Genomic DNA, 25,097 nt, shown 5'->3' with positions numbered 1-25,097 from the left:
GGGAGCCAAAATAGGCAAAAAAGGCAAAATAAAAATTGGGACTATCATCCCCAAATGTGTGGAAACGTGTTTATCTCTAATAGGTCTTTCATACATACACTCAGTTTAAAAAAGGCATTTTGCCTAACATCTGGGCTCTACTCATGTGTAATTGAAGTTACCTACATGTGCAGCAGTACGTGTACCTCGGGCAAAGCATCTCCCTAAACAAGAACACAGAGAATGAAATCGAACGCAGAATAGGACTGGCATGGAACAAATTTTGGTCGCTCAAATTCCTACTCATGGACAAACGGCAAAAAGCACGTACAAAAGCTGAAATCCTAGACAAATGTGTCATGCCGACATTACTCTATGGCTGTCAAACGTGGTCCTTGACAGAAAAACAGAAAAAACAGCTACAGGTTTGTCAAAGGAGAATGGAAAGGAAGATCCTAAATGTTTCACTAAGAGACAGACTCAGAAACGAGGAAATAAGAAGAAGGACAAAAATGCGCGATGTGGTAGAAAGGGCAGAAAACCTAAATGGAAATGGGGCGGCCACGTAGCACGTATGGATCACCAGAAATGGACGAATCGCACCACAATGTGGGACCCGAGAGAAGGACGATGGCACGTGGGATGACAAAAAACCAGACGGGCGGACTAATTCAGAACCAGAGCGGGAAGTCAATGGTCGAGAGTGGCACGAGACAGAGAAGTATGAAGGCAGCTGGCACAAAACATGAATCAGCAAGCACCAGATAGGACAGAAAGTCAACGGCAGTGAGTGTAATTCGTGTGAAGTGATATGAGGAAGTGTGGGGGATGAGTATAGTAGAAATGATCGAAGAGGGAAGTCAGGAACAGTGAAACGAAGAAATATCAGTAATATGACCAAGCTCCCAAGGACTCGCTCACCTTAGGAGCCTACTTATGAGCAATTCCCTGTGACAACAGGAGGCCCTTGCCCTTAGGGGATGTGTACGTACTAAATTTATTATTATTATTTTATACTACTGTGAATGTCTTGTGTCGAAAAGGAAAGAAGGAAATCTAGAAGAATATTATTGAACCAAGATATAAAAGTTTAAAATGAATTCCTTCTCCAGGTCACATTATCTCCTTGATTTAATCTGGCACAGTCGGCCTAAGTGGTGCAGTCGGTACAGTGCTGGCCTTCAGTGGCCAAGGTTGCGGGTTCGATCCCGGCCCAGGTCGATGGCATTTAAGTGTGCTCATGCCAGATTTACTGACATGTAAAAGAACTCCTGCGGGACAAAATTCCAGCACACCAGCGATGCTGGTATAACCTCGGCAGTTGCGAGCATCATTAAATAAAACATTCTTTTTTTAATCTGGCATAGTATCTACTAAGTACAGTTAGTACTTTATAATGTGATAAATGATAATCATTGGCATAATATTGCTTCATAGCGACTGAAAAGAAAGAACAGTTACTTTTCACTGTAACTTCCTTAACAATGTTCACTTTCTAGATACAGTCTAAACAATCTGCTGCTTTTTCCTTTCTAAAAGAAGACAGCATATGGATTAAATATAGACTATTTCTGTGGCTATGGAATCATGATATCATGGCTTACCAGTATTTCCTGGTCTCATTAATGCTCTATTGCTCATAGGATTCAGTATAGCCTATTGTTAATTTTCATGACCTGTGCTGCTACTTAAGAGATAGCAATTGTTGCTATATATTCGGTGGGCCTGAATTTGGTTACTGGTGAGAGAAGTGGAGGTTTAATTACCTCCTTTGCAGATTGGCTATGTGTTCCAAACCACTGTCTCTGAAATCTGTGAAGTATGGTCGCACATGACGTCACTTTGGAGAAGGCAGAGCTTGCTCCCTTCCCTTTACTTTCTCGTTTCCCAAACCAGTTGTATTCCCTCGCCTATACAATTCCTTTCGCGTCCTGACTATTCACTGGACCAGCCATCTATGACACTACATCATACATGGGCAAAAGTGCCTCATTCGAGAATTGGTGCCTCACCAGCTTTGGCAATGCTTTATCACTCTGTATGACACAAGCATCTTACTCCCCTTTCCCCCTCTACTCGTAGTTCGTTGGTATGGGCAGATTATATGTTCAGTTAACAGTGGTGAAATCATGGCTTATCAAAGTAGTGTGTACGAGCTGAAAATGACTCTCATGTGAAATGGGAAAAGTTCTTTTGCTGTTTAGAGGGGGAGAACATACAGTGTCTGTTAAGCTCGAAAATCGTTGTATCAGGTTTGACCGCATACATTACATAGTAAATATTTTACGTATATGTTAAACGTAATTTACGTTGCGTCAAAAAACTAATTTTTACACGATTTTATATGCGGCGTAAGACATTATTTTCATTTATAATCACAGAAAGGAAAATAATTTGAGTGATGAAATGTAACGTACATACGAGATGTTAAGAAAAACATAACGTTTTGAAAGGTGGTAGTAGGCCTATTCATAAAACTTCATAAAAACAAGAAAAAAGTCTAATAAACATGGGTACTAAAATAAATATTATTGAAGAAACAAGGACTGTGATATTCGTACTGTAACAACATTTAACATTAATTTATTTGAAGAAAAAAGGACTGTGAAATTGGTATTTTAGCAACACCATCTTCTAATGTCAGCATTTTGCTTGTTTCCTATTGCAATACAGTACACTAAAGAGTAAATAGATGTGACATACCCACAGATAAACGAGCAAAGAGCTCACATGAAACTATAAGCTGTTGTTACAGTAGGCTTACCTACCAATTTAAAAGTCCTTGTTTCTTCAAAGACATTAATTTTTGAATGCATATTTATTATACTTTTTATCTTGCTTGTATGAATTCTATCTCCTCTCAAAATATTATACCCTTTTTTCCTAATTCCCTGCATGACTAGACTATCAGATTACAAAATGATCATGAACAATCTAGAAGGGTTTAGTATAAGTCAAAGGTGTCACCTCTGGGACAGTGTGCACAGAGAGTTTTCAAAAGGACAATAGATTTTGTTTTTTCTCTTTTAATATTGGCCCTATGAATAGGACTTCTTCTGTTAGCAGTTGGAACAAGTTATCTTAGTTGAGGTTTTTCCGGGATTTTCCCTCCAACCATCATGAGCAAATACTGGGTAACTTTCGGCATTGGACACTTGATTCATTTTGCCGACATTATCACCATCTCATTCAGACACTATATAACCATAGCAGTTCAAAAAGCATCGTAAAATAACCAATTAAAAATCGTCGACAGATTTGATGATTAATACGAGTAAGCTCTGGTATACAGTATGTATCAGCGTGGCGATAATCAACACACAGAAACACATGTGGTGTCGGGGAATCATTTCAAATGACAGAAGATATTATAACACTTAATATGAAGAACACGTATGAATTACTGCAAGTAACGCACGTTGATAGCCTGGGAACTCGAACTAACAATTTTATTTAACACTTTGTTTATTTAATTTGTTAGAGGAAGTTCTGATTTTATTATTTTTTTTTTTTTACATTTATAGCAAATTACATATTTTACGCATAGTGTAGAAATTAATTTTCCGCACAACTTCCCACGTCTGCCTAATACTCACTAATAAATATTATACGACATTATTCCTTAAACACGCTGGATTAAAAGGTACGAGAAATTAAATGTTGTTTATATGTACTATTTCCAAAGGAAATTTATAAATATCAAATGTGCATAGAAAACGAAATGATTTCCTGACATTATTTTCTTGGGAACTCGCCTGTGATTTAAATCAATTCAGTGACGGAGAAACAGCAAAGAGGTTTATGATTAATGCTGCCGAATTAATTTGCCCAAATTAATTAAAAGTTTTCGAGAGTCTTACGTTAGCCAGGCACTTTCCTAACAATTCGCCACTGACCACCTTAGCGATTACGATAAGGTGACGGAGGTCACAGCAGTTTATATTTCCCATCCTACCCTGCAGTCTGCTCTTCTAGTAAATAAACTATTTCAAGTCGAGTACCTCACGTAACAGAAAATTGTGCTCATATCTGCACTACATGCATAGAAGACTTGCTGTTTTTTCCTTGTTGGCAGGGAGGGGACATCCCACGCACTACGACCTGAGGTCTATTGTACACCTCCCTATATAGGATGAGTTGTGTGCCGACCGATCACCAATGCGCACCGACCTAACCACTTGACCCCCGTAATGACTGGTCCCTACAGCCAACAGGGTCCATGTATCACTCCTGCTTCGGCAACCCCCCCCCCCAAAGCTCCCTTAACAGTCCGAGGCAGAAGTCCTCCCTCAGGTTCCGTTGCAGAAGCTATCCATCATCACTTGAATACAATCCAAGGAGGCCGGTCGAGAAGACTTGCTGTTATGTTACTGTGACACTTCACAGATTTCACAGACGGTTTTTAGTTTCTGTTTGTTCTGTGGTATCTTAAGGGTTATACAGTGCAATGCTAACCACATGGACAAAAAGTAAATCTACTTGTGTACATTTAGTTAGGTTCATCATCATTATATCATCATCGACGTGCAAGTATTGGGCCTCAGTGGCCCGTTACAGTCTCTAGCCAACTCCTTTTAGGCCTTCCAAGAAGTTGACAACCTCTTGGTGTATATGATGGGTTAATAATCTTCAAAATATAAAATAAATAAATTGTCTTAATATTGAAAGAAATGAGATGTTTCCAAAACACTATTTTGATACTAAAATTTGGGCAGCGAATTAGGCCTTAAATTAATGAAGTACCATATTGTTAATAGTGACCATTTTTGAAATCATATTTTGTATTGCTTGGAATTGATTTCGTATGGACTTTCGAAAGGTCACAAACATAACAGTTACCGGTACAGTAATTGTGAGAGACACAATTAGTCTTAAAGATCATGTGTGGTTTAAGTTGCATCTCCTTAATTGTAGGTATGTCATACTAAAGAACTGGTTAGATTAGGTTACACATCTAGTATTTGGATAGCAGTTAATGTTTTCATTTCTTTTCTTTTCTCAGGAATAAATTTCAATAGCTGGCATAATGGCTGAAGGATGAATTATGGCCTTCAAATATCTGTGGCTTGCATCACTCTTCTACATATTACATCACAACGACTTCAATCTTCATGAAAATTGTTTGGATATCATCATCTGTGGTGTGACTGGAACATTTCACTTCACACGCAACTGGCTGAAATCTTGTGTAATAATAAATAAGAATTGTTGATAGCCCAAATGCAATGGAGACTAAACACATAATCTAGTTGAAGTGATATATATTTTATTTGAACCACGCTTCAGTTCAGTCTGACAACTCGTGTACTTAGTCATGGTTTCATAGTTCTTTACTTACAAAATGTCCTGTCTTATAACAGAGAAATGCTTCAACATATTAACACTAATGTATGTCTATTCACTGTAGAAGCCAGTTTATGAGATTGACTAAAAAAATCCTCTGCTTTCATGTTACCTAATCTTCTATACAAATTTCTATGGATTCAAGCTGAAGCCTATATTCATGTTTAAATTTTTTGTTTAAAAGTACACTTACCATAAATCATAGGATAATTTGGCAAATTAACTGAAAAGCTTCCAATATTGCATATATAATAGGTATCGTTGAAATATTAGGAATGGAGTAGAAATGGCGGCTGTTTTGATTTGATATTAGTTCTGAGTTTGCTGTAGCTGTGAATTTATCACTTCATTGATCCATGTGATCGTCCAAATGGATCACTTTCATTTTACATGCAGTATTTAACATATTTTGTCATATACATTCTCTTTACATTAATTTCACACAAAGTGATTGATGGCTAGGTAAACTGTGTTTGAGTCCTATCCATTGACAACATACTCGTATCCAGGACTAATCACAGACCAAACTATTTGGGACACATATCGACGAGACTCAGGAGACAAATGATTCCCATAGAATGGCCAAGACTCGAGATGGAACTCTGTACAATTCTATCGTACCAAATGAGAATTCATTTTTTTTTTCTTTCAAGAACTATGATGTATTATTATTAATTAATGGACATAGAACTTTATGAAGTAAACATATTAGAATTTTTAGTATTCTGTTTTGTGATGTTACATTTTCGTGTGTGCCCAACACAGTGCAAGTCATTAACACATGTTGTAACCAACAAGGCGAACAAACAGGAAGGCCAAATAAAATTCATATACAAATGTATTTATGAACAATTAACATTTTATCTTTAAATACATTCATTTGCTACCCTATTTTTAGTGTTAAATGATTTACGAAGAAAATATTTTTCAAATTTTTTATATGAAACAAATATATTAAAATAACCAAGACGGAATAACATCACAAAGACATGCAACAGTTTCTCAGAAATGTCAGTAACATCAGTGAATTCTATGCATAGAAGAGAAAAATTTAAGTGATTCATCAATGAAATCGCTAAATAGCTTTTATACTTGAATAATTTAAGCACTGTTCACTGCCTCGACACCACAATGCAGAAGTGCGTGATATGACGTGTCAGTGTATTAAAACCGAAACTGCAGCAATATCCAGCACAGGTGTAGATATTTAATTCTGAATTAACATGCTTGTAAAAGTAACAATGTCAATACCTTAATTCCAGAGTTACACTATTTAATTTGTACAGGACAAGAAATTATATCAGCTCTTAAAAACTTATAGGTACCAGCCATATTCTTGTCAGTAGTGCCTGTCAAAACTGAAGATGACAATTACTGTACATTAAAACCAAATGTGTGGCCTAGCTCTGGAAATGTTGAAGCGCATTGTCAGGAATAAATAAGATCACGTGTTCAACTAAAGAAAATGTATGCTCATGTACTTGAAACAGTTGTAATGTATTTGTAATCATTGGTCTCTCTTTTGGATATATTAATAATAGCAACAATCACATTATTCTTTGATTGCAGCAATAGCACAAATTGCTGAAGTTTCACCAGTGAATCTAGAAATTCAAATTGAAGAGCGTAATTCTAATTTATATAGTTGTTACTTTATTCGTCAATTCTGCAATTGTAACAAATTTTAATGCTTACCTTAAATTTATGATGTTGCATTTTATTCGTGAATTTGTGGATATTTTATCAAATTGACAAACAAGTGACAATTAAAACTCAATAACTAAAACCATACGTCAAAATTTCAATATTAATTTATATAAAGTAATTTTTAAACAACCTGTAACTAGTACATAGGACCATAGTTACTTCACTTTGGTACTTTTGTCTTACTGGAGTTTTGGATTTCAGGAATCGTTTATCTGTGTAATTTTCATATCTCAGAGATCCTAGAATTCACGAATATAATAATCATGTGTTCTTCATTACTTTTTTTAAACAATTTTTCCAAATATTATACAAAACCTATGACATTTCCTACGAAAGTGGATTCACCAACTACAGTGCAATGATATTGCCAATTTGGAGAGAAAGGTATTATGATTGACTTGTTTCTAGCACGTGTTTTTAAGTTAAATAACATGTCTTATAAAACATCAATAATATCAAATTTCTACATACTTTGTGAAGATTATGTTGCTATTTCTTCTTATAATGATTTATATTTAAAATATGTTAATTTTGATTGATAAAGTGAAATAATGGTATGCAAAATAAAGTTAGGAACAAAACGATTCCATGCTTTAAATATAAGATAATTTGTACACATATTACGTTTTATGTCCAATGCGAGACTAATGACAGCAGGTAATAGTCTCCGAGAGCTTTAAGAAAAAATATATATATATGATACAGTAACTCTCTATGAATCTTTATTCACCACAAATTTCATGTTTGTGAGTTGGGAAGTAAATTATAAATTTTGTGATGACTAATTCTAGTATTCATACATGCAAAGGTCAGTGCCAAAAACAGTTTTACAGTTTTATTACTGTTGAGATTAATTCGAGTTTACATACCCGACATTTTAAATGCTAGGAAAATTATATATTTCAATCAAATGAGACATTAAATGTCATTTAATATTACTTGAGTATATTTTATTTAATTTAAATAAATATAGTTATATTATTGTTTTATATAATTAGTTTTAAAAGATTATCTGATCATTCAGAAAAACTGATTAAGTATAAAAAGAGCTAAGCTAAAAAGGATACAAATAAATTAGCGGTAGGAACTTCTTGTGATATTGCCACATGTGCACAAATTTCCTTGAATCACTATTATTACTATTCTTATTATTGTTATTATTATTATTTACTTAATACAGATATATAAAAATATCTAATTATTTAGCAGTTTGTTTCTGTTCAATGATAACCACTACTATATGATTAATGAAAATTGTACAACAGTAGTCGGCAAAGATGACGTCATATAAAATGTAGCCCGCAAAACACAGCAAGGGGAAGGTAGGAGGAGGCAGGTGTAAGAGGAGAAGACGGGTAACACCTTCACTAATGCAAGTTTTCAGTGCACAGAGGCGGACAGCAAGCATACCCAAACTAAGGACAAGTTCAATTAAGTATATGCCACTATCTATTAGTTCACATTTTCGCATGTTTGTTTGATTTTATTTCTTTTTCTGTTGTTTTATACACAATTTAAACATTATGATGTATGTGTAATTAATTCATTAAAATTAGGAGTCAAGCTGCATGTAGCCAATTTTAACTTATCAATGAGATGTTTGTCTGCAATACGCAAAATTCTCTTTGATTTTACAACTTCCAACATATTATGCATAACAAAACAATTGCTGTGATATTGGCGGCAAATGACCTAAGAATAGAGCATTTTGAAAAAAATCTCCTAGCAAGTCTTCACATTGAATTTTCACATAGGCCTAAGTGCAATTTAATAGATCTGTGACTTCTGCTTGTAGACATGGTCTCCCTTTATTATATCCACATTAGACGGATTTGCATACAATTGAAAATATATCTCCCTGGTTTTAAAATCATTAAATGGCTTTTTATTAAAACTACTTAAAGTTCATTCAAAAGGTCGCAAGTGTGACTGACTGCACATAAGGAAAATGATAGAAAATTTATTCCCAATAAATTCACTTTCCATTCATGTACCAGACATACTAAAAGAGTTTAAATGCATTAACATTCTTGTTATTCCCATGCAAATGGCGATTTAAATTGTCAAGGAATTCTGACATATTGGCAAGAAATGCCAAATCTTTTATCCGGTTTTGATCAACGTTTTCATTATTCCCATGCAAACAGCGGTTTAAATTGTCAAGGTGTTCTGACATACTGGCAAGAAATGCCAAATCTGTTACCCAGTTTTGATCCATTAATTCAGAAACGTTTGTGCCCTGAAACAGAAGAACTGCATGAATATCAGTTATATGTTCTAAATAAATGCGGTAATGAATTCTGTCATCTGTAATAATCATACATCTTTTTTTTTTTATGAAATCAGCTATCAGTCTGCGCATGTCAAAAAACAAGCCAATCCACAACTAAACTTGTCGTATTTACTTGAACACTGCTTAACTTTGAATAATTAAGTGATGGCTAAGGGGAGGGAGATCATGCCTTACTCCTCCACCCTGCTTATATATTAAGGGGCTGACTCACGAGTCAAGAAGTACCAACGACTGTTGTACAATATGAAGACAAAAAAACTTAATCCAAATAAGGATAACAAAATAACATGTTATCCCTATAAGAGAAAAAAAAGTATTATTTTTACAGTGTTTGAAACTCATCTGGAAAAGGATAAGGATTCTGAGGATTAACTTTTAACATCACTTTAAATTTATTTTTAATTTCAATTGTGGATAATATAGGTTGTTCTGTCATAAATATTGAAGATACAAAAGCTACATGGAGGATCATTATCCTGAATTTTTTTTTCCAAATGGCTTTCGAAGATACATTACATTAATATATGCCATAACAGGAAATATATTTAAAACATTTTTTTTATCCACGTGTCAATAAATGAACACATATATGCACAGACATCTTTATATGATTGGTGTAGGGACCAAGGTCTCACAATTATTATTCATGCACTCATATGTACTCCTGTTTCAGAAACTTCTGTATATCTCAAGTGTAAAAGGAAGCTCATCACTACCTTTTTCTATTATCAATGTCCGCAAATTGTCATACCCTTGTTGCTGGATGTATTTGTATGATTATTTTCATGTATATAAAATAAAAGAAATAGAGAAACAAATGCCTACCATACATGCTTATATTTTGACGACCTAATACATAAAAAAAATCCTCTCAGTTTCTCCCAAATAAGAATATATTGAACATTTTTAACACAAAAAATATACCTAATGCTTTTTTGTGAAGTTGGGAGGTTTGTTCTGATTTAGACAAAAATCTACTAGCAAACACTACTGGCTTTTCTATTTAATTTTGACACTGAGAAATTGCCACTCCTAACCCGTAACTTGAGGCATCCATTGTAAGTTTCAATGAAAGATCAGAATCACAGTGACCCAATGATCGTGAAGCTTTTACTTGATCCTTAATGTCACATTCATTAGGTATCCTTGACCATTTTGTATTTTTCTTCAGGCATTTATACAAAGGATGTAAAACATTTGACAACTTTGGTAGAAATTTGGACAATTAAAAAAATCCTAAAAAAAAACCCTGCAATTATTTTACATTAACGGATCGTAAACCTTTCACAATTGTTTTTACCTTTTCATCTGTAGTATCAAGACCTTCTGCATCAATTCGAAGTCCTAAGTACCGGTATTGAAAAGATTTTCTCCCTATATCACACTTGTTTTCCGACAGTGTTAATCCTGGACATTTTAAATCTTTAATAGTTTTTCGAATTCCGGTTCATGTATATCCTTATCTCCAATAAGAATATCATCTAACATGGCTGCAGTACCATCTAAACTTTCGAATAATGTGTCCATGATTTTTTTAAGCTTTGATGGAGCAGAGGCAATCCCAAATGGAAGACGAGTATATCTAAATAACGCCTTGTGAGTTGTAATTGTCAATAAATCTCAGAAATTTTCAACTACTTCCACTTGTCAGTAAGCCTGTGACAAATCTAACTTAGTAAACAATTTCAAAACTTGAACCTTTTGGAAAAGAGTTCCTATTCCTGATAGAGGATCCTAATAAATTTTTAAAATTGCATTTACTGTTAACTTGTAGTCAGCACAAATGCAAATTGCACCACCCTTCTTCAACACTGGAACAATAGGTGGTAGGTCGGGCTGCAAAGGAATGAATTTTGCTTTAGTGCCAACAATAGTTTCTAAAGATATTTTCTCTTTATTAAAATAGCCCAATGTCTCAAGAAAACATTTAGAAATTTAATCTTCATAGCATTTAGAAGATGTTTCTCATTGTTATAAACCGGGTTAGTATAAAGCAGTGGTTTTCAACCTTTTTTTTTTTTTTTTTGCTCACGGCACACTAATCAATGTAGTGAGTTCCTGTGGCACACTAACATATGACTTGGCAACAATGCGAGAGGAGACTAACGTATAAATTGGCAACAATGCAAGAGCCTCAGTCTAGCATGCTCACAGCCTGCCTTCAACAGTCAGTTGTTTGTAGGCTTGCAATCGTGACACCATTTTGTCCATTGTTTGTTTGTTTGTTTGTTTGTTTAGTAGGTTATTTTATGATGTTTTATCAACATCTTTGGTTATTTAGCATCTGAATGAGATGAAGGTGATAATGCCGGTGAAATGAGTCCAGGGTCCAGCACCGAAAGTTACCCAGCATTTGCTCATTTTGGGTTGAGGGAAAACCCCGGAAAAAACCTCAACCAGGTAACTTGCCCCGACCGCGTATCAAACCCAGGCTATCTGGTTTCGCGGCCAGACACGCTGACTGTTACTCCACAGGTGTGGACCCATTTTGTCCATGTTCTGGTATATTTTGGGACTGATTTTTAGTTTCAAGTGTGTTATTTGCATTATCATGTTAATTTAACTTCAGTTTGAATAAATTTTTGATTAAAAGGAGAAACGTGAAGATGAGTCAATGACAATAATTTAATAGTAACAAAAGTGCGAACTAAACAATTCCAAGTGTGTCGTGAAAGCAGTACAGGGGAAGCATAGAACCTACTGAAACAATTCGTACCTACCAAGATAGTTATTTAAAGTTTGGATTTATATTCAGTGAACCTGAAAACTGTCCTGCACCAGAATGTGTTGTGTGTGGAGAAAAACTAAACAATGGATCCACGATGCCTAGTAAACTGAAAAGATATTTGAATATCAAACATAGTAACTTGTCTGGGAAAGATTAGAAGTATGTATTTTAGCCGATTGTTTTCATCGGAAGAAAAACAAGGGAAAGCTATGGTATGGAGAGAAACTATTTCTGAAAAAGCACAAGTACGCAGTTAAAAAGCTTCAGAAATAATAGCGAAAAAAATGCAGCCCCACACTATCGCAGAGGACGTAATTTTACCTGCCTGCATGAAAATAGTGAAATCGATGTTAGGTGACAGCGCAGATTAGGAAATATCCTTGGTTCCATTGTCAAACCTGGTGGACTGATGACATGTCTTCAGATATCCAGTCCATGTATGTGAGCTAAGTGATGGTCGAGTATTTTCAGTACAGCTCAATGAATCAACTGAAATAATTATGAAATGTCTATTACTGAGTTACATCAGATTTTTGATGAGGATTCGATTATTATTGAACAATTCCTTTCATGTACTGTACTGAATTTCCCTCAACGTCAACTGGAACAGATGTGTATAGGCCTAATTTCAAATCCAGCATCTTGGAACAAAAGAGGCTGGGCTTAAGACACTAACAAATATAAAAAAACAAAAAGCGCGACAGACTTCTCTGAGTTGAACAAGAAATTCGTGTGTGTTTGTCTTCAATTCCACCACGAATTAAACTTTTGTATAAGAAGCGACAAGCTCAAGCATCTCATTAATAACTTATTACTTTTGTTGTAAGGTGTAAACCAATAAATTTCCTGTAAAATAAGTTTAAGTACTTTAATATTATTCTCTTGTTCTTTTTAAAAATAAATGTTGAATGAAATTATTCTGATTACTTTTACCAACAATATCACAAAGTCCCAGAATTTTCATGGCACACCTTGCTAATCTTGTGGGCGCAGTACTGTAGTGTGTCGCGGCACACTCTTTCAGAACCACTGGTATAAAGTATTGCTATGCAACATAGTATATTTGCATAGTGGGGGATAGAGTTGAACAATGATACACAGTCTGATGCTGACAGTAGTAGGCCCTACAGTTGAGTCAAGAAAAATAACTCAGATTATCAAGTACTTTTTTTGTGTTGGTTAGCTACACAAATTAAAATTATATTTCTAAACTAGTTATGAATCAGTAATCATTGTCAATTTACTTATTGTTTTTTCGTCCTTATACAAATGCATTTCTCAATTTCATCTTCAGCACAATTCAGATTACGAACAATATTTCTAATCAATGTTATTTCAGTAACGAGTTCTGCATAAGATGTTTCTAAGACTACAACAGCAGCTGACAAAAGCGCAAAATTCGACTGAATATAATTTATATTATATTCAATAGCTGAATTGTTAAATAGTTCTTGAGATATTTTGATTGCTATGGCATCACTTGAATCAAATGACTGAATCACTTCCTTTACTGATTCGAAATTGTTACAATAACATTATTGCACGTGTTCAACCACATTCCCCATTGGGTAATGATTGGAGACAAAGCAATAGGTAATCCGGCACATGGTTTTCTGAATTCAGAAACAAGATGCTACAACAAACACCTTTTTTAACATTAGCCATTATATTATCTTGGGAGGCCGGAGGGTAAAAGACCTTTGGGGAGGTTGAGACGTAGATGGGAGGATAATATTAAAATGGATCTGAGGGAGGTGGGATATGATGGTATGGACTGGATTAATCTTGTTCAGGATAGGGACCGATGGCAGGCTTGTGTGTGGGTGACAATGAATCTCAGGGTTCTCTAAGAACCATTGTAAATAAGCCATTATACTCTCAATGTCAGGAAATTGCACTCTCACTTCTTCTACAAGTCTGTGGCGAGTATGTGCTAAACATGTCACATGTAACATATTCGGATAATGCTGTTAAGAAACTTTGCCGAACTATTCATGTACATTGCAGCATCTGTGATGATGGCCAAAGTAAACTCGAAGAACTATTAAAAAGTTCACGTACGATAGAATAATTTTTCTTGTTCAATAGTCAGTGGTTAGAATGTAGAGTCTGTTAGTACCGTCTTTATTTAATGCATCTGCAATTACAGTAGCACTGTGGCGTCTGAATGAATCCATAGATTCATTAATCGACACCCTAATTTTCTTATCTTTTAATTTATTTTTCACTTCAGTTATACATTTTTCATATGAATGTTGTACATAATTCTTCCGCAATACTGATTCCATAGAAATTTTCCTCCATATGCACTTTTCCAAAAAGTCACACAATTTCTCATTCTGTAATTTGTTTAGAGGAATATTTGCTGCAATGATGCTTCACATAGACCTTCAGAAAAAGTTCTTTCACTTAATTGTGATGTAGATTCCTGTACCTGGCTAACTTGATGTTTTATATCACAAGGACGTGTATGTTTAATATATATTTTTTTTGTTTCCTAATGTTAGATGCTATGTATCCTTCTATTTTCACTGCACACAACTTACAAAAGATTTCGTTGTCGTGAATGAAAAACACAACTGTAAATACTGCCCAACATATTATCTTACCTCTAGGGCAAACCTGGTGCCAGCATGTAGCCTACTCCTGTTGAATAACACCAAGGGGGCCACCAGGTTTAACGTCCCCATCCAATGGACAAATCACTATCAACAGTGAAATATGCCTTCTCTTCATATGCATTGCAGAAATATTTGGGATTTAACCCAGGCATAATGGTGCACAATTTAGTGATTAGAAGTTGTGTACCACCATCTCTCCTATTTCCAAGGTGGAAATTTTACATGAAAATTTCCGACCCTGCCGGGAATTGAACCCAGGCCAACTAGTCTGGAGGTAGAGACACTACCACAAAGTTAACTTTGTGGAGTAAACAAATGGAGTGCATTTGGAATTTTATTGTTGTTAAATTCGTGTATTTGGAAGTTTCGGGAGTTCAGAACATGATTAGGTTCGTTCTAAAGGCATGGGAGGGAAAACAGTAAGTGGAACCTTCAAGATGTTATGATGTAAACTTTCGGTACAGTTGTACTGCATAGCCGTCATGAAGACCTTTGTAGATCAGTAATTTTTTCTTTTCAGGAGTGTACACACAACCTCTCCAGGTTTGAACTGGTTGAATGGTTTTCACCTTCATGTGATTTCATTGCTCTACTTGATTTAGACATGGAAAATCTTTGACTATCCCCCTTTCAATGCAAACTAGTAGGAAGGAAGTACGGGAGGAGAAGTAATCCACACACAGGAAAATTTGCCAGTGGCATGCAACAGTTCGCATAAGCTTGAATATGCACCACTGAATTACATGAACTGTGAAAGGAAAAGAACACACAATGTAGTATTCACATAGGAATGTACACTTTTTTATTTATACAATGAACAAAGTTTTAAGACTTCAAAATAAAGCAAACTGAAACAATTCGTTAATTTAATCGGAATGGTAACTTCAGAATGTGTAAAAACACTGAACAACTTTATGAAATCAAAACTTGAAACATGATCATAGTTTTAATACATAAAATATTAGCTTAAAGTCAACAGAAATAAAGTTAAGTACAAATTGTGCTATAAAAAAAAACTTTTTTTACCGAAAAGTTGCAAGAGATGTTTAAAATGTGTATATAAAAAAAACGTAAAAATTCCTTTAATGAACGTGAAAGTTTTTAACTAAAAAAAATGAAACTTATTTAAATAATATAAGTCATAGAATTTCCATTTATGACTTTTTAATATACTTCTATATTTCAAATCTCCAAACAAAGGCTAGAAAATCTGAAAATGTGCCAGACAACCTAATTAATATAATGAAATAAACGTTTCTAATCAATGATACTGTAACAAAAACTATTTTCATCATAGACATTCATATATGGGGAATAATCTACATTTCAATATGTTTTCCTGCACACTCAAATCACGTAGGTATAGCTGTAAAAAGAAAAAGTGGCCACACTCATGAACAGCAAATATTTTCGAAGTCCACTTCAGATCACGGTGATGTTACACGATGCATGTGCTTGTAGAAGCAGTTTCAAAACTATGAAGTTATTCAATATCTGTGTCTCGTAGAGCAGATGTAGAGTGCTCGCTTAATGATTTGAAGGTTATTAGTTCGAGCCTTGTTCAAGTTATCTTTTTATTTTGTTATAGTTCTTTAGTGATATAAATAATATTGAAGATATCATATATATTCTGTTATCGTTCATTAGTGATATAAATAATATCAATTTAATGTTAGATTTGGAACAATACAGCTGCATAATACTAGTGTTAGTTGTTTCTTCTTATATTATTACATTATACTATCCTGAAACACAATAAAATGAAAAGGAATGACGAGGATTTGAAATAGACATGTTTACATCTAAATTCAGACATTTTCAGACTGAGCTACAGAGGTACAAGTAAAGAAGCTTATGCAGAAAAATTGGCCTAATCCTCTTCCCAGACGTCCTGATGTTTTGTGGAAACTCATCCAGCAGAGAACAGTCACTATTTGAAAAGACTAATCGATTCCATGCCCACTTGACTGCAAGATGTGATAGAGATGGGAGGAAGGTGAACTAAATATTGAATTGTGGCTTTTTGTTTGGTTTTTTGTGTTTTGAACTTTTAATTGTTTGAATTTTCTAAGGCAGACGCCAGTAAGTTTGTTTTGTTTATGCCATGAAAGATATTTTTGTTGAGAATAAAATCTTTCTTCCTTTCTTTCCATTTGAAGCAGTCATAATAAATAATGATAAAGTCATGGCATAATAAATTCATGAACCTGATGTTAATTACTAAAAGTCATAAAAGAGAAAAGAGCAATTATATATTTTTTCTCTCCTAAAAACAAAAAAGAACATAAAAAGCACTAGATTATGTTAGAACGCATGTTAGAATACCAGCCCAAAACACTACAACAGTAACATGCAAAACACTTTAATTTTAACTTAGGTATCATGCAACGTTTTCCAACAACATGTAACATTGCCTGTCTCCAAATTGTAGCGAAGATACCCAAAAGGAACTTAGCTTCTAGAGAGTGGCCACTTTTTCTTTTGACAACTGTACATAACTGAAGTTGAAAACTCTCCCAATTGCTTATTTCACAAAAAAAGTTCCACGTGAAAATTATTATAAAATACTTAAGAATCAATACAGCCATTTTATGCGTAAGTATGTATCCCTTTGTTTTTCGCAACACTTGATGCTTTATACGTAAATATAAACAATGAGAATAAAAAAAGTGGGGAAAAAAAACTGATTTGATGGCAAAGATAAGGGCACTTAATACAGCAAGGTACCACAAATATTTTTCTCCACCTCCAATTTCCTCTTAGAATATATATTTAGGTAAATTTAGTTTTATTATGTTTTAGGTATTTCCCTCGAAAACATCAAGTTAACAATTAGAGGCTATTTATTATATATGTCCATCATTATTGAAAGTATGATGAGCTATGTGCCAAATCTGTACACAGAAACTCTGTCAACTTTCATGAAATATTATGCAATTTAAGCAATATAAAAAAATAAAATTTATCCATTCTTAAGAGAAAAACTTAAGAGAGAAATTAATTTCAAATGTAAGCTACAATTTTTAACAGACATATGTACATTTAGTTATACCAAATAATAGACTGTAATTTTAATAAAAACAACTATAGCACTCAAATATCTTCTATACTGGATCCCAAGAAGGGGAGAAAAGGACTCATATTAGCACCAGTAATTGATTAACATTATTATAAATACAGGCAAGCGAAGTATATATAATTTGTGCTATCAATTACACATATATTAGAAATGACAGCAATCCATAAACCCGTATGTCGTGTTAATAACTTTGAATACACAATATCTCACTGGTGCATAATCATTTGTTGCTGTAAAGTTTCTGAAGACAAAAAAGTCGCATGCAAAATTTATATTTTTTAGTATTAATACAAGTGGGATGAGTAGAATAAACTAGTGTAATCACTCCCACTATGACTCAATGCTTATCATAACAGTTTGGTAAGTAGAATGCCAGTAGGAGGGAGCAGTATTCTATAACACCAAAGAAAGCATGTTTTGAATTGGTGTGCTATTGCCTTTACATTGTATTTTTCAGTTAATATATGTTTGTATGGTACTGACTTATAAAACATTTAATATAAATCATTAGTATTTAATGAGTGAGTAATAATATAGTGTAATATAACTTTAAGTATTTATTAAATTTACATTAAATGCAAACTTGCTTAATACTGGGCTGTTAGGTGATTATGACAGCCAAAAGAGTGCATTATTTTTCCCCTTTTAAGGACAAACCAGAACTCGTATGTGGGTCAGGGCAATTCCTAGAAAACGCAGAAGACTCAACAGAAAAATTTACCTATGTGATCCTCATTTTTCGGAAGGCATGATAATAAAAATAGACAATTCTGTTGTTAATGTTGAAACAGTTCAAATTCCTAGGATGGAATAAAAATTAAAACCTGGTGCAGTGTCCCATATATTTCCTAATGTCCCTAAATATGTCACAAAACCCTTTACAAATTCAAATCCTCCCAGCAAGAGTTGGCTGCTGAAGAGTTGGTTGCTAAAAAATCATGAACACTCAAAATCAGAATAGGAATTTAGTAAGGACTCAAAATAAATTAAATGTGGTCAAGGCTAGAAATACTGTCCCACAAAGACAATTACGTGATCAGAAAACAAAGTATCGGTGGTATGAAAACAAAGAATTTTAACCAAAAACTATATGAAAAAGTGTCAAAAAGCAAAGTAAAAGACTGGTGTAAGATATGATGAAGTTAAATTGGATAGTTTACTTTTCAAAATTAAGAAACCAAAAGGCTATAGACACTGTTTAAATCACAATACACTGTTCTCTTGGAATCTCATTTAAGAAAGTACCAATGCAATTGAAGCTATTTCAAATTATTTCTGTGATGAAGTTGAGAACAGTCACAGAGGAATGCTTGTGATTGTTGTGGTAAACTCTGAGCAGAAGTGTAGATCAATGCTAATTCACTAAAACCGGATGGTTTTGTTGACCTAGATGAAGCATCTCCCAAGGAGAGTAAAATTTAATTCGCCAGTCATGCCTTAGTTTTTATGTGTTTCTCTCTTATTCAGTTGGCTTCACCCTGTAATGTTTTAGCAAGACACAATGCTTCCCCAGGAGAACTGATTTCTCATATACTGCTGCAAATAGTAATTCAACTTGAACAAGATGGTGTACAGACTTTCTTGTTCACATTTCACAGTAGTCAGTCCAACGAAAAGGTTTTGGAATTTCGGAGAAAAAAAAATTCCAAATCCAACTGATAACAGAAAAATACGACCGTTTTCTCATGCTGTTCCTGTAATAAAATGTATTCTTAACAATTTTCATAACAAAACACAAGTGATTATAATGATGACTGAGTCAACTTCAAATTCTATGGATAACTTTGTGAAACAGACATCTCACCAGAATTTTCTGATATAACAATATGTAACGAACTAACTTCAGCCCATATAGACTCGTCAAAAAGTGTGTAAATGCCAAATTAACATTTAAACTTTTCTGCCAGGAGATGAATGGTGATGGCGTCAACAATTGTGAGGAGACTGAAAACTTTAAATGATCTGAGAGACATTTTACACTCTTACACTCCCAGTAACTACATTCGCTTTAGGATGCACATAACATACCTAGTAAACGCAAAACAATACTGTGTATGATGGAATTATCCGAACATTTATGCAAAAGTGGCCTCAGCTACATTCTTACCTCTAAATTCAATCAAGATCCTCACAGAAAGTAAGCAGTTTAAAGACGATATGAATATGTATAATTACATTTCACAGTTAACAAATGATAGGTTCATATCGTTTAATGTTTGTATAGCAGTCATTATTACAGAAATACTCAGTTTCTGATATAGTATGGTAAAATAGGTATGAAAAAAAAATCCAAGCTAAGAGCAGAATAAAGAGAAATTGTAACAAATTGTAAAATTTTAGCCAATTAACACATCTATATATACTCTTGGTTTTAAATGGTCAAACTGACATCTTGCAGTTACAACAATGAACTATGGATGTGATTGGACTTGTTTATTCTACTCGTTCTGATATAGGTATTAGTCGCATTATAGTTCAAATTTTGTCATAAGCAGTTTTCTTTTCTCACAATGGTTGTCATGTATTGGAAACCTATTAATAAATATGGTCCTCTAATATTAACTTTTTTCTTCTGACAATGCACAGATGTTATATAATAAAATTAGGGAAGGAAAGCCTATATACACTGACTTAACATTTTTTCACTGATTACAGGTGTACTAAGAAACTTAGCCAAAACTTTAATTACTGGTAATAGAGAAATACCGGTCATATATATTGTTCAATAGGAACAATATTGCTTTGGTTAAACAGCAGTGCTTCAACTATTACTTATTAAATATGCTCATTGTGCTGACAGGTGACTTTCGAGCTTGGTCACGAATCTCCTTCAAGCAATGGTAGGTCTTCACGTTTCTGTCGTCTCTCACATTTTGGGCAGGGTTTGGTAGCATCCAAGCAACCAACGTGGAAAACAGCACTACAGACACCACACTGGAAAAAGAAATTTGAAAAGCATAGCAATGTAGTTTATTCCTGTATATTAAAGCCTCCACTAGAGAGAAATTAATTTGCAGGTGATATATTTTCACAGAAGATATTGAAGAATGAGAAAGAAAGGAAGATTAGTAACAGAACTGAGTATCATATAGTACACAATAGTAATATAAAGTAAAGTACTTTTAATTAGTTAAACCGAGAGCAATCAATTATTAAATAATAGCTTTTTATTATGATAAAATTACAATTTACTTTTGTGGTGAAGAAGATTGTTTAGAGCTCTCAAAAGTACTTCATTACAGATAAAATGTGGCACTCAAACTGACTTGTGACAAAACATTACCCCCTTGGTGTACTGTCTACAGCAGACCAGTCCAACAACCGCCACAGTAACTGTGGCGCTGTAGGCAGGCCACTAGTTCAGTTCATGGTGAACTGAAGCAAACCCAACTCAACCCCATCCCCACTCCACTTGATATGTACTCCTTTAATCCACCACAGTACGTGTGTGGGCAAGACAGATCAAGTGGAGCGCTCCCTAACTGTATACATACTGTCAAATAAGAAGATTTCATGCACGAATGGCCAAAAGGTATTCAGATGTAAACACACCAGGAGGGGGCAGCAACCCTTTTTGGGAAGTTAATTGCTCTGTTTCGCAACACGAAGAAAGTTACACTCATCAAAAAAAGTTAAGCATATTTCCAGTTTACCCACCAATACTTAATATTTATGTTTCTGTTGTGTTTATATAGCACGTATTGTGTTTACCACCTCAAACTCTTTCGTCTGTGTCACTCTGCATCGTTAGGGGGAGTCCAATCACAGCTAGTAAACAAACCCAGTAATCCGAGCTGAGTTCAGTCAGTGTCTGTGAGCTTCCTAGTGCAGTACAATGCCTCGGAATACTCTTTCAATGGCAGACCGCATTAAAATTATCACTATGATGGAACAAAACATGAGGCAAGTTGACGTTGCTAACATTCTTCACGTTAATCAAAGTGTTGTCTCCAGACTGTGGAGGAAGTTCCAGGAAAGACATTCAGTAGCAGATCGACATCATGAGGGCTGTCCACGCAAAACAACACCAGCTCAGGACCAGTATGTAAGGATATCTGCACGAAGGAACCCTACAACCTCCGCTACAACTCTGCGCCACGAGCTGCATGAAGCCACAGGAGTTGCTGTAAGCAGTCAAACTGTGCGCAATAGACTTCACGACATGGGGCTGTATGCTCGAAGACCACGTAAGACTCCGGCACTCCGTCCACAGCACAGGGGTGCTTGTGCAAGATGGGCTAGAGCACATGAGAATTGGACACGAGACCAATGGACAAGAACTTTGTTCACAGATGAAGTGTGAATTGGCTTACACCCTGACAATAACTCGGTTCGCATATGGAGACGATCAGGGGAACGAAATCATTGCTCAATGACTGTGGAACATCACCAACAGTTCGGTGGCTCAGTCTTGTTCTGGAGAGGTATCATGTTTGGCCGCCGCATGCCACTAGTTCAAATACAAGGAAACATGACTGCTGCAGTGTATGAAAACAACATCCTCCAACCCATAGTAAGTGGTTTTGCAGAGACTGTAGGAGAAGGGTTCACTCTACAGGATGATAATGCTCCACCTCATCGCGCTCATAGTGTGCAGCAGTATTTGGTAGGACGTGGGATCCGAAGAATGGATTGGCCAGCATGCTCACCAGATATGAACTGCATAGAGAATGCATGTAGCTTTCTCAAGAGAGCGATTTCCAATCGTCAACATCCCCCATTAACGATTCAAGCCCTCAGGAATGCTGCCCTGGAGGAATGGGACAATTTGCCTCAGGAGAACTTCAATGCGTTGGTATTGAGCATGCCCCGTCGCATACAAGAGTGCCTCAGAGTTCGTGGAGGACCAACACATTATTGAACAGGGTGCTGAAAACACCATTTCCTTTTGTTTGATGTTGTACATGTTTTCAACTTCTCTTTTATTTCTGTTTTTTCAAAGAATGCAACTTTTTCTTTTCATACTGAGTCCAGTGTTAACAAACAGTGTATTTCTACTTTGTGCTCTATTCTGAGATACCAAAAACCCAATTATAAGAGATCTATTTTATTTCTAGGTAATAAAAACCGTTATATGCTTAACTTTTTTTGATGAGTGAACTGAAGCAAACCCAACTCAACCCCATCCCCACTCCACTTGATATGTACTCCTTCAATCCACCACAGTATGTGTGTGGGCAAGACAGATCAAGTGGAGCGCTCCCTAACTGTATACATACTGTCAAATAAGAAGATTTCATGCACGAATGGCCAAAAGGTATTCAGATGTAAACACACCAAGAGGGGGCAGCAACCCTTTTTGGGAAGTTAATTGCTCTGTTTCGCAACACGAAGAAAGTTATATATGTCTGGTGTGCGCACTGAATTGAAAGCCAAAAAATATAACATCAGTAAGCATTACTGTACAATTTGAAATGTTCGGTAATTCACACCACTAGCGATGAATGAAAGGAGTTGATCACAAAACTGAAATCGGCGTTTGAAAGAGAAATGAACCTTTGAGTGGAATGACTGTACCTCAAGTTTGCTTTTTAGAGTTCAAAGCAGTCTGTGTAATTGGTACTGTTACTTTTAATCGAAGTTATCAATAAATTTTATTGAATAAAACACTTCTCTATTCCACAACAAGCATAAATCAGTGTTCCACCCATCTGTTACCGGCTATCGCCACTACAACACATCATCTTCCGTCTGCTATCCCTCTTGCACAACACCAAAGTGTGGTTGGCTTGCACCATGGTGGCTGTAGTTGCCATTGTAGCATTTGAGTTCAACTGGCCTGGTTTATAGAGGTATGAACACTGTTAGCATATGCTCAAATCCTGATACGCACGCCGCTCAAAATACTGTATAACATGCATACCATTGTCACTGAACATGTATTTCCTGAACTGGATTCGCTGTTACCAAGTGTGGATAATATAATCTGAGTGGTTGGGGGAAGAAAATCTGTTCTATAGACAAGCACTTCAAAGGAACTATTCCTACAATACCTCAGTGCAAGATTATAGGTGGTTTTTTGAGAATGTGGTATTATAAGTTGCCAGATTTTTAGTGAGAAATGAATGTAAAATTGATTCACAGTGTTTACACTGAATTTTACATGAAAACAGAAAAGTTTTTCACAGAGGTATGTGCTTTTGAGGATAAGTTCATTGAAAGAGAGAGAGTTTTCACCTGATATGAGAGATTTAAAGGGGATAGACAATCTACTGAAAATGAGCATCATTCTGGAAATCTTTCAACTTCGAAGAGTGGTAATGCAGCCAGAGTCCATGAACTTGTGTGATCTGACCGTGAAATGACCATTAAGCAGATGGACAATGAACATTTTAAATTTTTAACAATTACAGAAAATATTTTAGCGATTAACATCAGGTTCATGAATGTATTATGCCATGACTTCATCATTATTTATTATGACATTATGGCTGCAAATGGAAAGAAAGGAAGATTTTATTCGCAACAAAAATATCTTTTGTGGCATAAACAAAAAAAACTTACTGGCATCTGCCTTAGAAAATTCAAACAATTAAAAGTTAAAAAAACAAAACAAAAAGCCACGATTCAATATTTATTCCATCTTCCTCCCATTTTGATCACATTTTGCAGTCGAGTGGGCATGCAATCGACTAGTCTTTTCAGTTCTCAGCCACAGCATCCTAAGCATCATGGATGAGCTTCCACATATCATCAGGACGTCTTGGAGGGGGATTGGGCCAACTTTTTCGCATATGCTTTTTTACTTGTGCCCCTGTAGCTCAGTCGGAAGAATGTCGGAATTTAGATGTGAACGTCTCAGGTTCAAATCCTCGTCAATCCTTTTCATTTTATTGTGTTACAGGATAGTATAATGTAATAATATAAGAAGAAAAACCTAACATTAGTATTATGCAACTATACTGTTTCAAATCTAATATTAAATTTATATTACTTATATCGCTAAAAAACGATAACAGAATTAAATGATAACTTGAATATTATTTATATCACTAAAGAACAATAACAGAATAAAATGAACAAGGCTCGAACTCTCAACCTTCGAATCATTAAGCAAACACAGTACTGCTGCTCTACAAGACGTAGATGTGAATGACTTCTGCTTAAACATCTTAGTTCTGAAACTGCTTCTATAAGCGTATCCATCATGTAACATCACTGTTATCTGAAGTGGACATAGAAAATATTCGTTGTTCACGAGTGCATCCACTTTTTTTTTTTTTGACAGTTATACAACAAAATTTCTAATATCATATTAGTCCCAAATGAATACTTATTCCAAGCAAAAAATAAAAAAAAATCAATAATAGTAGTAATGATGATGATGATGATGATGATGATGATGAT

At 34.9% G+C, this 25,097-nt stretch overlaps 2 protein-coding genes across 6 annotated transcripts in view; one reads left to right on the top strand and one right to left on the bottom strand.

The window, feature by feature from the left end:
• Nucleotides 1-10,140, top strand: part of Eaat1 (Excitatory amino acid transporter 1) — a 304,861-nt gene extending 294,721 nt beyond the window's left edge. For all 4 annotated transcript variants that reach the window (XM_069837784.1, XM_069837782.1, XM_069837780.1 and 1 more), the window contains exon 10: nucleotides 4,982-10,140. Coding sequence is in view for 1 of the 4 variants with exons in the window: in XM_069837782.1 (XP_069693883.1) it covers nucleotides 4,982-4,987 (6 nt within the window). In the remaining 3 variants the exon portion in view is untranslated. The remainder of the gene's footprint in view (nucleotides 1-4,981) is intronic.
• A 5,305-nt stretch (nucleotides 10,141-15,445) lies between these two features.
• The window catches only part of Plekhm1 (Pleckstrin homology and RUN domain containing M1), a 42,074-nt gene continuing 32,422 nt past the window's right edge, over nucleotides 15,446-25,097 (bottom strand). For both annotated transcript variants that reach the window (XM_069837778.1, XM_069837779.1), the window contains one exon: nucleotides 15,446-20,684. In XM_069837778.1, the coding sequence (XP_069693879.1) occupies nucleotides 20,568-20,684 (117 nt within the window). In that variant the 3' untranslated portion in view covers nucleotides 15,446-20,567. The remainder of the gene's footprint in view (nucleotides 20,685-25,097) is intronic.

This window comes from Periplaneta americana, chromosome 10, assembly GCF_040183065.1.
Source record: "Periplaneta americana isolate PAMFEO1 chromosome 10, P.americana_PAMFEO1_priV1, whole genome shotgun sequence".
Classification (NCBI taxonomy): Eukaryota; Metazoa; Arthropoda; class Insecta; order Blattodea; family Blattidae; genus Periplaneta; species Periplaneta americana.
The sequence above is the reverse complement of the archived record's forward strand: the minus strand, read 5'-3'. Positions and strand labels throughout refer to the sequence as shown.